The sequence below is a fragment of the Acanthochromis polyacanthus genome, chromosome 19, assembly GCF_021347895.1.
Source record: "Acanthochromis polyacanthus isolate Apoly-LR-REF ecotype Palm Island chromosome 19, KAUST_Apoly_ChrSc, whole genome shotgun sequence".
Classification (NCBI taxonomy): domain Eukaryota; kingdom Metazoa; phylum Chordata; class Actinopteri; family Pomacentridae; genus Acanthochromis; species Acanthochromis polyacanthus.
In genome coordinates, this window is record NC_067131.1 from 2,203,435 (window position 1) to 2,216,362 (window position 12,928).

The 12,928-nt window shown below is 39.9% G+C and overlaps 1 protein-coding gene across 1 annotated transcript in view; it reads right to left on the reverse strand.

The window, feature by feature from the left end:
- Nucleotides 1-12,928, reverse strand: part of tanc2b (tetratricopeptide repeat, ankyrin repeat and coiled-coil containing 2b) — a 157,492-nt gene that overhangs the window by 5,495 nt on the left and 139,069 nt on the right. Inside the window, 9 exon segments of the mRNA XM_051939743.1 lie at nt 112-258; nt 1,998-2,089; nt 3,256-3,285; nt 4,076-4,208; nt 5,364-5,539; nt 6,122-6,245; nt 6,715-6,848; nt 9,545-9,638; nt 12,127-12,336. Coding sequence (XP_051795703.1) covers nt 112-258; nt 1,998-2,089; nt 3,256-3,285; nt 4,076-4,208; nt 5,364-5,539; nt 6,122-6,245; nt 6,715-6,848; nt 9,545-9,638; nt 12,127-12,336 — 1,140 coding nt within the window.

Below are 12,928 nucleotides of genomic sequence, written 5' to 3' on the forward strand. Positions count from 1 at the left end.
GATTTTTTTAATTTTTTTTTTTTCAGCCAAGGAAACAATATTTTTTGGTGCCCATAAATGAGGACAACAGGAGGGCTAAATGTGACTTCTGCTCTCTCCCGGTGGACTTACGTTCATTTTCCTCCGACATCGGGACAGGTTGAGGAAGAGCGATACTTTGAGTTCCCTGAATGTCTTGAGGTCCTCGCTGAAGCCTTCGCGTGGAAACTTTTTCAGAGCGTACTGATAGCGTTGAGCAGCCTCCTTCACCTTCCCCTTCTGCAGAGGATGCACAGAAGCAACGTGTGATTTTAACTCCGTGTACTATTCCAGCTCAATCCACACTTATCCTTTATTTACGGCAGTCTTTCTTTCTTCCAGCTTCATATGTCTGTCCAGCTTTTTCATACATTTATTTGATTATCTGTTGTTTTGCAAAACTGAGACACACCAACCAGAATTTCATTGACAGTAAAGCATCTTATCAGGAATAAGTCTGCTTCTTCTCCTCTTCAAAAAGCTAATCTCTCACAATATAAATCACCAAAGCTAGACAAATATTCATTCATAAATTTACAAATATCTACATAATCCATTCTCAGCTCGTTCTGGAAGATGGGACGCTTGTTTTTCACTCCGAGTTTCATTATAGGGCCTTAAATCTATTTGTGAAGACAGACTATTGTCTTGTCGGGAATGCAGATACTCATATATATGAAAATCCAACATGCAGAATTATAATTAACCTTAATTTTCTCATTAAGCTCTGGAAAGAAAGGCTTATTAAATATGCAGTAACCAAACTGAAGACTATAAGCCCTCATCCTTCAGTAACAGAGAGTTCAGAGTGTAAACACACCACAGATTTATCTTTAAAGAGCACATATTAGGCTTTCGGTTGTTTTTCCAAGGTCTGCAAATGTACAAAATCCACAGCAAAGGGAGCTATTCTCCTACACAGAAAACCCTGCTCTTTACCCGGATAAAACACCTCATTTGAAGCCCAGGCTTTTCTCACAGGACTTATTTACGTCATCATGTAATAAATTTGAATAACGCCTTTCTAGCAGCTAGTTTCACAGACTGTCAAACAAAAAAATGAGGAACTTCCTCGCAGTTTACAAATAGTTCCTCACTACAGTCGGATCTGAGATCTGGTGCTTCATCATCCACCAACATTCCTCTATTTTTATTGGGACAACTAACAAATCTGGGCTTTTTGAGGGAGACAGGAGCTAAAACAGACATTTCAGACAAAGAGATGCTGCAGAGAAAGACGGCGTGTTTTTTGAACATTAACACTCTGAACCTCCAGCAGGTTTTTTTTGTGTTCCTGTTATATTTATACTAACTGGTGACTCATCTTTCACTGCAATATAAAGTCCTGCACCTCTATGGAAACAGAACAACCATAGCTAGGAGGAGAAACAATGCAAGAATGTCCTCTGTGCTGTAAAACATCGTAAGAATGGCATAAATCATGAAAAATAAGTAATTAAAGTTGAATTTCTTTGATTGTTCGTTTTACAAAAATCGCAAAAAAAAAAATGAAATGAACACGTAAAAGATTATTCCAAGTTCTCAAAGGTGTTACGACTGTTGTAAAAGGTGCCTGTACATGCTGTAGATATATTTTCATCTGTTTCTGATCTGCCATGTCTTAAACAAAGAAAAACAAATCACTGAATGTTTGCCATCTGACTTCTCAGTTGTGTTGAGGAGTGCAGAATTTTTTGTTTTGTGCAGAATTTGGAGCAAAGTGTTCATTTTTTTGGCAAGTGTTTTAATAAAACATGTAGAATGAACAGATTTTGAAGAAACATCCTGATTTTAAGCCTAGATTTGGGTGTTTTTCTTGATAAAACACACTTTCTGGCTGATGAATGAAGTAATTTGGGCATTTTTTTTTTACACGTCTTTCAAACCTGCTGGCGGGTTTTGAAGCTCAGACGGTTCAAACACAAAAATAACTATAGAAAACCTCTAAATGTGCATAAAATGGGCTCTTTCATTCTCACCTTGTAGAAGCTGTCCCCCTCCTCGATGAGCTTGCTGAGTAAGATGATCATGATGTCGGGTTTGGAGGTGGCCATCGCCCACGTGGCTGGACCTGAGTGAGACAGGAAGGAGCAGATGAAGGAAGAAAGAAAGAAAAAAAAAGGGCTGTGAGAAAGACACACAGTAATAATCAGAAGAGGAGGGAACGACTGGGAGTCACACGACACACAACAATAAGAACAGGAATGAGGACGACAGTCAAAATGGAGGGAATGGAAGAGAAAAGACGGGCAATCCACTGCAGAGAAAAGAGCACAGAAATATGCCGTGACACCTCAAGAACATCGTGGTCTCGCTGCAGGACAGCAGGCCTGGGTCAAACACTATTTGCACTGAAATCGTATAAAATTAAAATGAACTGAACCAAATGTCTGCAAATGTTTTTGGCCCAGGCAATCAAAAAAAAAAAAAATCATGTTTTTCTGTTCATTTTCCGTCTTGTCAAGAAGTGCAGATGTACAGCAGCTCTTTGGAAAAATGTAATCTGCTCATAAAGACAAATGTTTGTTTTTGAGAAGATAAATCCCTGCAGACTGATTTGTGACAGAAACCAAAACACGATCTCTGCGCAGTCCTTGACACATGTACAACACACAGCACAGAGATGGAAGGAGGAGGAGGATCTAGCACGAGGAGACACGAGGTGGGCAACAAGAAACGAAAAGAAGCAAGCAGGGGGGAATAACGGGGGGGGGAGGGTTTCTGCAGGCGTTAGCTGTCCTCTGAGCTGGAGGTGAAGGTTGGAGATGCTGCTGACTGGCCTAGCTGACACTGAGAGAGAACGTCTGGAGATGAGACGGAGCAGAGAGCGGTGCTTTGATCACTGCCGTCTGCGGTGGAGGAGTTACAAACACATGCATTCTCCTGCTAAACCACGCTGGAAGTGCTGCTGAAAAGTCGGGCTTTCCGTCATGCATCTGTGGGATGGAAGGTCGACACCCGAAACACGACGTCACAGGCTGGGAGGGAGGCCGGGCATGCTGCCGTTAAGCACTCGGGCGTTAGCGTCTACCTCTAGGGCAATCCCCGACTGCATCCCTGTCAGTGCTAATGCCTCTTTCGTGTTATTATTTGTCAGTTCTGAGGAATGTTTTTTCTTTTTTTTTTTGGTAGCTAAGCTCGCCTGCCGACACTTAGGACGACACAGACAACACAGAGAGAGGAGATAGAGCTGTCAAAATGCCTGGTAGGGTGAGAAGTCGACAGCCTTGGCTTTACCTCGGGGCCGACTGGGCAGCGTCTGACATCCTGGGGCCGGAGAGAGAGGCGAGGGTGGGGAGGGAGGAAGGAAGGAAGGAAGGGAGGGAGGGAGGAAGGAAGGAGGAGTGGAAGTGGGAGGGCAGAGCGGGATGAAAGTGGAAGGGGGGCAGAATTTGCAAGAGAAAAAACAGGGATGTGGGAAGATAGAAACAGCAGGAGGGTGAAAAGAGAAAGAGAGGTGGTGGTGGCGGAGGAGGAGGAGAAGTGAGAAAAGGAACACAAGCAGCAGTGAGAAGCGGAGATAAGTGCCTGAGCAAAATAAAATAAAATAATACAGATAACCAGCAAGCGCTAATAACAACCTGTCTCTGAGCAACCACAGAGGGGAGAGAGAAAGAGGACGCGACTGAGGAGCGAGGAAAACAGAGACAGAAACAAACTGACACAGAGAGAGAGAGAAGCAAAACAACACAGTAGTACAATAAAAAGAAACACACATCAGAGCCATAAATAGCCGAGGAGAAGCGGCACGGTGCAGCAGTAGGAGGGTGGATGGCATACAGGAGCACGGAGCGTTTTATGCTGCATGGAGACACAAAGCCTGAATCCATGGCTCACGATGCTACAGTTAATGAGCAGCAGGTAGAGGGGGCCTTTTCATCCTTTCTCTTCACGGCCTCTCATGCAGCACATGCTCCGTTACACGACCTTTTCCAACAAAATATACCTCGTTTCTCAGCAGGCAGTAACCTCCTATTGCTGTACAAAAGATGCTGCACCTGGAGGCCGTTCTGCGCTAAACGTTTGGCTCTTTTTGGTCGGGGAAACTCGCTCTTACCTATCTTGGCTCCTTTCTTGAGCAGGGCGACCACCACCGACGTGTTTCTGCAGCCCACCGCCCGGTCCAGAGGACGCATCCCGCTGTAGTCTACGTGCTCGATCATGGCCCCGTGGTCGACCAAGAACTGCACCTGGAGAGACCAAGAAGAGTCCCTTTAACCCACGTGTTTTCCTGCAGGTCAGAACTAACCCGTTTTAAAGTTTGAAAATGTGGGAAAAAATATTTTCACAGTGAAACTTCTGATGTCCACATTTTCAACATTTTTGGGAAATCTCTGAACATTTTTTGTGGAAAAAAAAAGAAATGTTAAAAATGTTTCTTTAAGAACATTCACAGAAAAATCAGATTTTTTGTGAATGTTCTTAAAGAAAATATTACAAGTTTAACTGATACATATGTAATCACTGTAGATGTTTTTAGAATTTTTTGGAAGATTTTTACTCATTTTTGAAGAATTTTCTGCCACATTGGGTGATTATTTTTAAAAATAAAACTTTTAAGGAGTTATTGGATTTTTCTCCCTGAAGGTTTTGCAAATTTTCAGAAATTTTGGAAATTTTTTTGCTGAATTTTTTGGATTTTTTTTCAAACAAGGAAACATTTTTTGCTGCCTGTAAATGAGGACAACAGGAGGGTTAAATGATGGTGCCTTGAAAGCTGTAAATACTGTTTACTGACTAGTATTTCTATAGATTTTAAAATTGGAAGTGTTTTGTTTATAGTATCACACTGCAGGTTTTGTCAGAGTTTATTCTAACTTTTAATTTTCATGTTACTAACCCGCCTGTTTTGTCTTTTTGCTATATTTCTTGTATGGAAGCTGCTGAATACGTTGAATTTCCCTCGGAATCAATAAAGTATCTATCTATCTATCGAAAAAATTGTTTAGTATTTAATTAAAAAAATCATTTAGATTAATTTTTTCTATATTTTGGTTTCTACAGATACACATTATTATTATTTATTTATTCAGTTTTCTTTATTTTTGCTCATTTTTTTCTAGATTTGCATTTCCTGCCTAGCGTTTAATGTTCTACATCAAACTAAAACCTCCTCGGCATTAAAACTGATGTAGATTCACAAACCTCATGATGGGATTTTTTTCTTCAAGGCTTCAGTAATGAAAAACTATTAATACTCACATTTTTCTACATGATGCTCAAGCTTCATCACTCATATCAATACAGTAGGTTTTAGGGAATAGAAATAGATAAAGGGAAAGAAATATGTGTTAAATGTGGAGGTTCAGCGTGAAGACTTTTAGTTTACAGATTTTCTTCCTCACCACTTCAGAGTCTCCGTAGAAGGCGGCCAGGTCGAGGGGCGTTCGTCCGTTCTTGTCTGCGTGGTCGGTGGCGGATCCGCTCTCCACCAGACAGCGAACCACCGGAAGATGACCCTTCAGACAGGCCCAGCTCAGAGCCGTCAGACCCTCCTTATCCATCAGAGACAGAGAGGCTCCTGGGAAAAAAAAAAGCCGCACACAGCCGGCGTCTTTATTAAATCTGAACACTTTAAATCATTTTAGTTTGCTGCATCTGCGGTTGACTAGTTTGTTTTTTTTATGTAAAATGATGATGATGTATAAAAAGTAGCTGTTGATTTAATTTGGCTGCAATTATTGTAAACATAATTTAAAGAACTGTAATTAGGCTCATTGTTATCAGAGCAGTCGCCAAGTTATTTTGAATGCCTTTAGGTTCAGAGAAGTCTGAGAAAAGATGCTTTATTTTTGGTTCATGTCAGATTCTAGAGCGATATGTTTGTTTTGAATCTTCTAGATTTCCCTTTGCACAAGCAGACTTCCTCTCAGAGGCTCCAATGACCCGATTTTACTCTATTAGGCATGAAGCCGGGTTCACACTCATTCTAAATATGGAAACATACACTAAGAATGGCAGTAAAAGTCTTAGGAACAGCAGCCGACTGGAGACAAATCTTCAAATTTACACGGTTCTGTTTGTGCTATGGTTTCAGTTTCAGTCAAAAGTATTCTTTAGGCAAACGCATGCATCCCGGACAGACTCAGGTTTATTTACGTACCTTGAGCCAGTAAAAACTCAACAGTTCCCAGGTGTCCCTCTGAGGCGGCCATCATTAACGGAGTGCGGCCCTGTTTGTCGGCCAGGTTGACGTCTGCTCCGTGTGTGAGCAGAAGATCCACGATCTGCAAACACCCAAACACAGCAAAGTGATGTTTGAAGTGGAAAACTGCAGGCAGCTATTCATTTCACGATCTATTCTAAGTTATGCCGATGAAACAAATAAAAAACAGGATTTAAGACGCATTGAGATGTTTTGTTTGAGTTTACAACAGCAAAGATGAAGAAATGTAGGAAATCCTCACATATAAGAGGCTAGAACTACTAAGTTTTGCTCTCAAAAGAAAGTTAAAAATCAATAACAATCATAACAGATCCTGATTCAGTTTTACAGGCTGAACAACAGAATTGTTCCATTTCTAGTTAACTTTATGTTTTAGGACATTTCTAGAGCATAACCGATGCAGGTTTTACTGTATTTTGGAAAAAGCAGAGTCAGTTTAGCTACTCTCTGTAAACTCTGGTCTGCAGGATGCATTCAGACTTTCAGAATAAGACGTTCTCCAGCTGTAGGACAACCAGGAGGACAATCACCTGCCAGTGTCCCTGCCGGACGGCGCTGAACAGCGGGACGATGCCTCTTCTGTTGGGCTGAGCCACAGCAGCTCCCTGCTCCAGCAACAGACGACAAACCTCCAGCTTCCCCCGACCAGAAGCTGCAGTCAGAGCTGAACACAAACACAGAACCGAGGGAGAGACGAGGGGGAGTCAGATTTATGTTCTTTGAGTGGTTTCATGCTCAGCGTTTAGGCTGAGGCTATATTTATTAACTGTCTGAACCATAATGCATGTTTTTTTTTTCAAACTGACACCATTTACCTGAAGTTCTGACACTCATCTGTGATGGACCGTTTATTCTGGAAACTTCCCCAAATCTAAGCTTAAAACTGAGACTTTCATCAAAGCCACTCTGCATGCCTCAAACATAAATTTATCAAAAATGAACAGTTTTTTCTGACCAGATTCTGTAAAAAACTAAAAATTCTGCATTCATCAACACAACCATGAAGACAAAAATCACAGCTGTGATCAGCTGCTAGTGAACAAAAACTGTGACTTCTCGGCTGAATTGGACTGAACTGCAGGCTGTGTTTGCACTGAGCAGATAGTGGAAAAGTAGAATAATCAATTTAAAATCTGAGTAGTAAAATATCTGATCACTCAGACACTGATTTCAGGCTGTTGTTACAAAACAAACAGCAGCTTTAAAGCAATTCTAAGCATTAATTGACAAAAAAAGTCTTGCTAGAAGACAGAAAGAAGATAAGAAGAAGATGAAAAGAGAAGGGAAGAATGAAGAGAAAGCACATAGAAATGAAATGAGAATGCAGGAGCAAAAAAAATACTAGAAATCAAAGGAAATAGAAGAAGAAAGAAAAGAAAGAAAATAGGAAAGAAGACAGAAAATGTAGATAAATGAAGAGAAGATGAAGTGGAAAAAAAGCAATTTGAGAAAAGAGAAGATACGACAGAGAAAGAAAAGAAAATGATAACGAAGGGAAGGAAAAGATGATGATGAAGAGATGATGAAATAAAGATAAGATGTAGAAACGAGAAGAGAAAAGACAAGATAAAAGTAAAGTAACATGAAGAAAAGAGAAAGTAGAAGAAAAAATGAAGAGAAATGCAGGGAAGATAATAAAGACAAAAGGAAGAAATGAGAATATAAGATTAAAATATGATAAAAGAAAATCTAAATCAAGAAGAAAATGGAATATAAAAGAAGAAAGAGAAACAAAAAGGAATGGAAGTTAAATAGAAGTTAAAATGAAGATGAAGAGAATACAGGAAAAGAGGAAGATAAGTAGAGGAGGAGTTGGTACTCTTGAGGCTTTCAGGGATCAGAGGCCTCTGAAACGACGTCCTCTCACATGTAATGATTGTAATTGGAATAATTTAAGGCGGCTGAATATCCTCCAGTGGAGGAGCGACCCTGACTTCAACCTACAGCGGTTCAGAATATCCTCACATTCATACTGTCCCTGTGGCTGTCGTACAGAAGAACACATCTTCAGCTGAGCTGTGGGAAAACTCTGGGATCAGGAATTATGTTCAGGAGCAGCTGCTGCCCTCCTGATCCTCACAAACAATCAAAGAGCGGCTACGAGTGAGAACACTGCAAAAACTCAAAGTCTGTTGTCTTATTTTTAGTCAAAGTGTCTCATCCCACTTGATTTAAGATAAATTCACTTAACAAGAGACGTTTCAGCAACATGGAGGGATTTGTTTTAAGACAACGCGTCTTAAATATCTTGTTAAGTCAAACAATCTTGAATTTATCTTCTTTTGAGATGAATTTTACAAGAAAACTCAAAATAAGTTGAATCCTCGTGTTGTCCTTAAAGTTTGAAAATGCGGAAAAAATATTTTCACAGTGGAACTTCTGATGTCCACATTTTCAACATTTTTGGGAAATCTCTGAACATTTTTTGTGGAAGAAAAGAAATGTTAAACATGTTTAAGAACATTCACATAAAAATAAAACAAAATCCAGAAAAATTGGCTGGATTTTGGTTGATTTTTATGTGAATGTTCTTAAAGACAATATTATAAGTTTTACTGATATATATGGAATCATTTTAGATATTTGAGGGATTTTTTTTTAAATAAAACTTTTAAGTAATTATTGGAGTTTTCTTCCTGAAGGTTTTGGATATTTTCAGAAATTTGGCGAATTTAAAAAAAAAAAAATTTCAGACAAGGAAACAATATTTTTTGGTGGCCGTAGCATCTCAAATTAGGAGTTTACATGAAAGAAAATGTAGTTTTGAGTGTAAAAACTGCTTTTTTCTAAGCACATCTGGCTTATTTTAAGACACGTAAGCTTGACAATCCTGGTAAAATAGAGTTTAAAATAAGTTTTTCCAGCTAAATCTCAATATTCTAAATATCACATCTTATTTTAAGAAATCTGACCAAGCCACTGTTCACTTGTTCTATTGGCAGATTTTTCCACTTATTCTAAGGTAAAAGTTGCTTGAAATAAGTTTTTTTCTTAGGGGGCATTTTTTCCAGTGAAGCAGTGGGCTTTTATATCTGGAGGTCGTAATGATAAGCCTTCCTGCCACGGTGCAATCAGACGAGTCACTCCTGAGCACCCCGGAGTGCTCGTCTTCCTCCCCCGGGTGACACTGCTGCACTGTCATCAGCATCTGATGCAGCAGCAGCAGCGGCAGCCGACACACAACAACCAATGCCCCACATCCGCACTGCAGCGCTCTGGAAGCCTCTCAGGAACCTTAAAACCCACCAGGACCGACCGCAGCAGGATTTCATGCACAGGTTCCACACTGTGAAGTCGTCCACTGGCGCACGGTGTGGCGTTCCCGCTCCGTAACGTAAAGGTTACAGAAGGTTTCCCCACCTGTCTCCCCCCACAGGGTGTCGAAGTTGTTGATCTGAGCTCGCTCCACCTCCTCTTCATCTTTCTCCGGCAGGTCCAGCAGATAGGACACGATCTGATGGGCAACGAGACGGAAGACGACAGAGATTAACGGACAAGTTTGCTTTCGCTCGAGGGCTTTAATCCACTTTCCCTCCAGAATCAGCTGGAATCTGATCCAAGAGGCTGAATTTGAGACGGCTTGGTGTCATCATTAGCAGCTCCACTGACCACCAGAACAATCAATCAGCTCAAAGTAATCACAGAGCATCATTTATTATACATATAACGTCCTTCCTCTTTTGTCTCTGGGTGTTTTCTTCTCTTATTAAAGAGCTCACTGGCTCTCTGAAACAGGGGTGTCCACTCCATGTTTTTCCGTTGTTTTAGTGCAAAAATGTTCACATTTAAAGAATTATCTTTTTACTAAACATTATTAACAACCTGAAATTTCTTAAGAAAAATAAACTTCAGCCTCAGTTTATCGTTTCCACATTTCCAGATCAGAGAGAGTCCACAAAGGAACGCAACATTTAGTCATCTGGAAATGAACGATGTCATATTTCACTTTAGGATCAAAAAGACAAAAAAAAAAAAAGACAAAATACAAGAAAATGTTCCAGCTTTAATATGTCACATTATTCAAGACGGAGATTAATTTCCAGATCAGAGGCAGAAGGACAGAGGAGACGAAGAGGCTCAAAATAAAAGAAATGAGACAAGTGGACTGAATTTATGGTCCATTATCAGTAAATATATTAAGATTTAAGGCTGTCAGATCATCAAATGTTTGAGGCCTCTGCTGTTTAAATGCTCATATGTTTGGTTTGTGTACATTTCTACGTTTAGATCATCAGTTTAACTCTGAACTAACCATTTAGGAAAGTCTGCAGACATGCAAACGTGGGCTATTCTGACATGGAAATGTAGAAAATACATATTAAGATATTTATTTTGCTTTTTTTTTTCTTTTTTGCGTCTGTAGATTTCAATAATAATAAATATCTGTAGCTGAAACTGCCCTTGTATTCTGATTCTACCGCTTCAGCCGCACTTACATTCACCAAAATGTCCAGTTTTACTCCTTTCTATATTCTAAAGGCTTGTAACAGAAAGTTCTTGTAGTAGACACATTTTAACTTTTACATTAAAAAAATGTGGAGAAATTAGGTTTGATGCAACAGTATTTCCTAAATTAATGGAATCCTGCCTGAAAAATCTTTCATTCTAACATGTCAACAAAATGAAAGTAGAATTTTCATGCTGGCTTAATTTAATGTTAAGATTTTTCTGATGGAAATTAACTCAGTTTAGGGCAATATTAGGGATATAATGCCTTATTTGAATATTTTTAAATATAAAACTATTTAACTTTCAAACTATTCCTTTCATGTTTGCTGAACTGTTTTCCAGAAAGTCGTGTGTTTCCTCACTGCAACACCAAAAACAGGAAGAGATCAACTGAGCAGCTGATCAAATTGCGAATGAGTCCAAATTCATCCTTTTTATTTATTTTTTTCCGTGTCGTTTCCAAGCAACGTTCACAGTAGCGCGTCAGGCTCGTCCTTTTTCTACCATTTCCATCTCTGACGTCAGATAAGTCTGTGAGGGGTTTTAGTGCTCAGGGTGGAGCTTGGGATCAGGCCACGGATGCAAACAATGTCGGATTTAAAGTACAAATGTCTCACGACGAAGGAAAGGGATTCAGTAAATCTGCTGGAGCTCAAGCATCCACTCAGTGCATTTGGGGAGATGGAACTTTTGTTTTTTGCAACACAGAAACACCACAAAAAATGTCAGAGACAGTGCAGTAGAAGTACAGAATGTCCATAAAGTCTCTTTACAACTTTAATAATTTATTACAAAGGCAGCTGATAAGATATCCGAACCAGATTTGTTTTATTGTAATCAGTGTTTATTAAAGCTTGTAATCACACTGAGATTGTGTCTTTTAGGAATCCTGTTGGTCCACTTTTCTTTGTCAATTACTGCAAATGTTTACCTTGACCTTTTGACTGAATATGTGGCACCACCAACCATCATTTTCCATCCAGATGGGGCTCCGACACATTAAGGACCGCATGTTCGTCAGTTCCTCAATCAAACCTTTCCAGCCCGGTGGGTTGGAAGCGATGGGTCAGTTCCTCGGCCACCACATTCACCAGATCTCACTCCCTTGCACTTCTTTTCATGTGGTTATGTTAAAGATATCGTGTATAGAACAAAGATACGGGACATTACTGACTGGAAGCAAAGGATTTCTGATGCTGTTGATGAGGCTATGCTACAGCAAACACGGCAAGAAATCGAGCACCGTCTTGATGTGTTTCGTGCAACTAACAGTGCCCATTTAGAGGTGTATTAAATGAGGTAGAAAAAGCTTTGACAACCACTGATTACAATAAAACAGATCTGGTTAAGATATCTTATCAACTGTCTTTGTAATAAATTCTTTAAACTGTGAAGAGACTTTATGGACAGTCTGTACGATGTAAATAAGGTCAAGCTCAACCCTAAAGCTGCTTTAAATCTCTTCAGACTCGGAGCTTTCTGTCAGTCTGTACCTCTGTGTATCCCATGCTGGCTGCAGCGATCAGCGCCTGCTGGACGGCGTGACTCTTGGTGAAAGACGCCTGTTGTTGGGTCTGCGGTGATTGTTGCTGCTGCGGCCCCAAACTCCAGTCACACTGGATGAGGAACTTCACCACCTCCATGTGGCCCCTCAGGGCTGCATGAACCAGGGCGCACTGGCCGTTCTTATCCAGGTGGTCCACCTGAAGGAAGGACATGGATTACATTCAAGATTCAAGAGTTTGCATTTGTCAAACGACCAGTCAAATTTATTTGAGTTCAGGTTCCACATGCAGCCCAATCTGGTCTCCAGTGGACCAGAGCACTAAAATCACAGGATCATAATCTAGAAATAAATAACCACAACTCCTAATGTTTCCTGTTTTAGTGCGAAAATGCACGTTCTGAAAATGTTCACATTCAGTTAACTTTTTTTTTTTTTTATAAAACATGAGCAACCTGAAATTTGTTGAGAAAAATAAATTTAGTTTCAGCAACATTCAGCCTCAGTTTATCATTTCCACATCACAACTTCCACATCACAGAACATCGACAAAGGTACAAAACTTTTAGTCACAGCTATCTGGGACAGAATGATGTCGCATTTGACTTTAAAAATAACAAACAAGACAAAATGTTCCAAAAATGAGACACACAGTGACAAAAACGAGAAACAAAATGGCAAAAAATGAGATGAAGGACACAAACAAAAAGAGACAAAAAATTAAACAAAAAGGTTAACAAGAGACAAATCACAAAAGTCAGACAAAAAAAGACAAAAAATAAACACAAGAC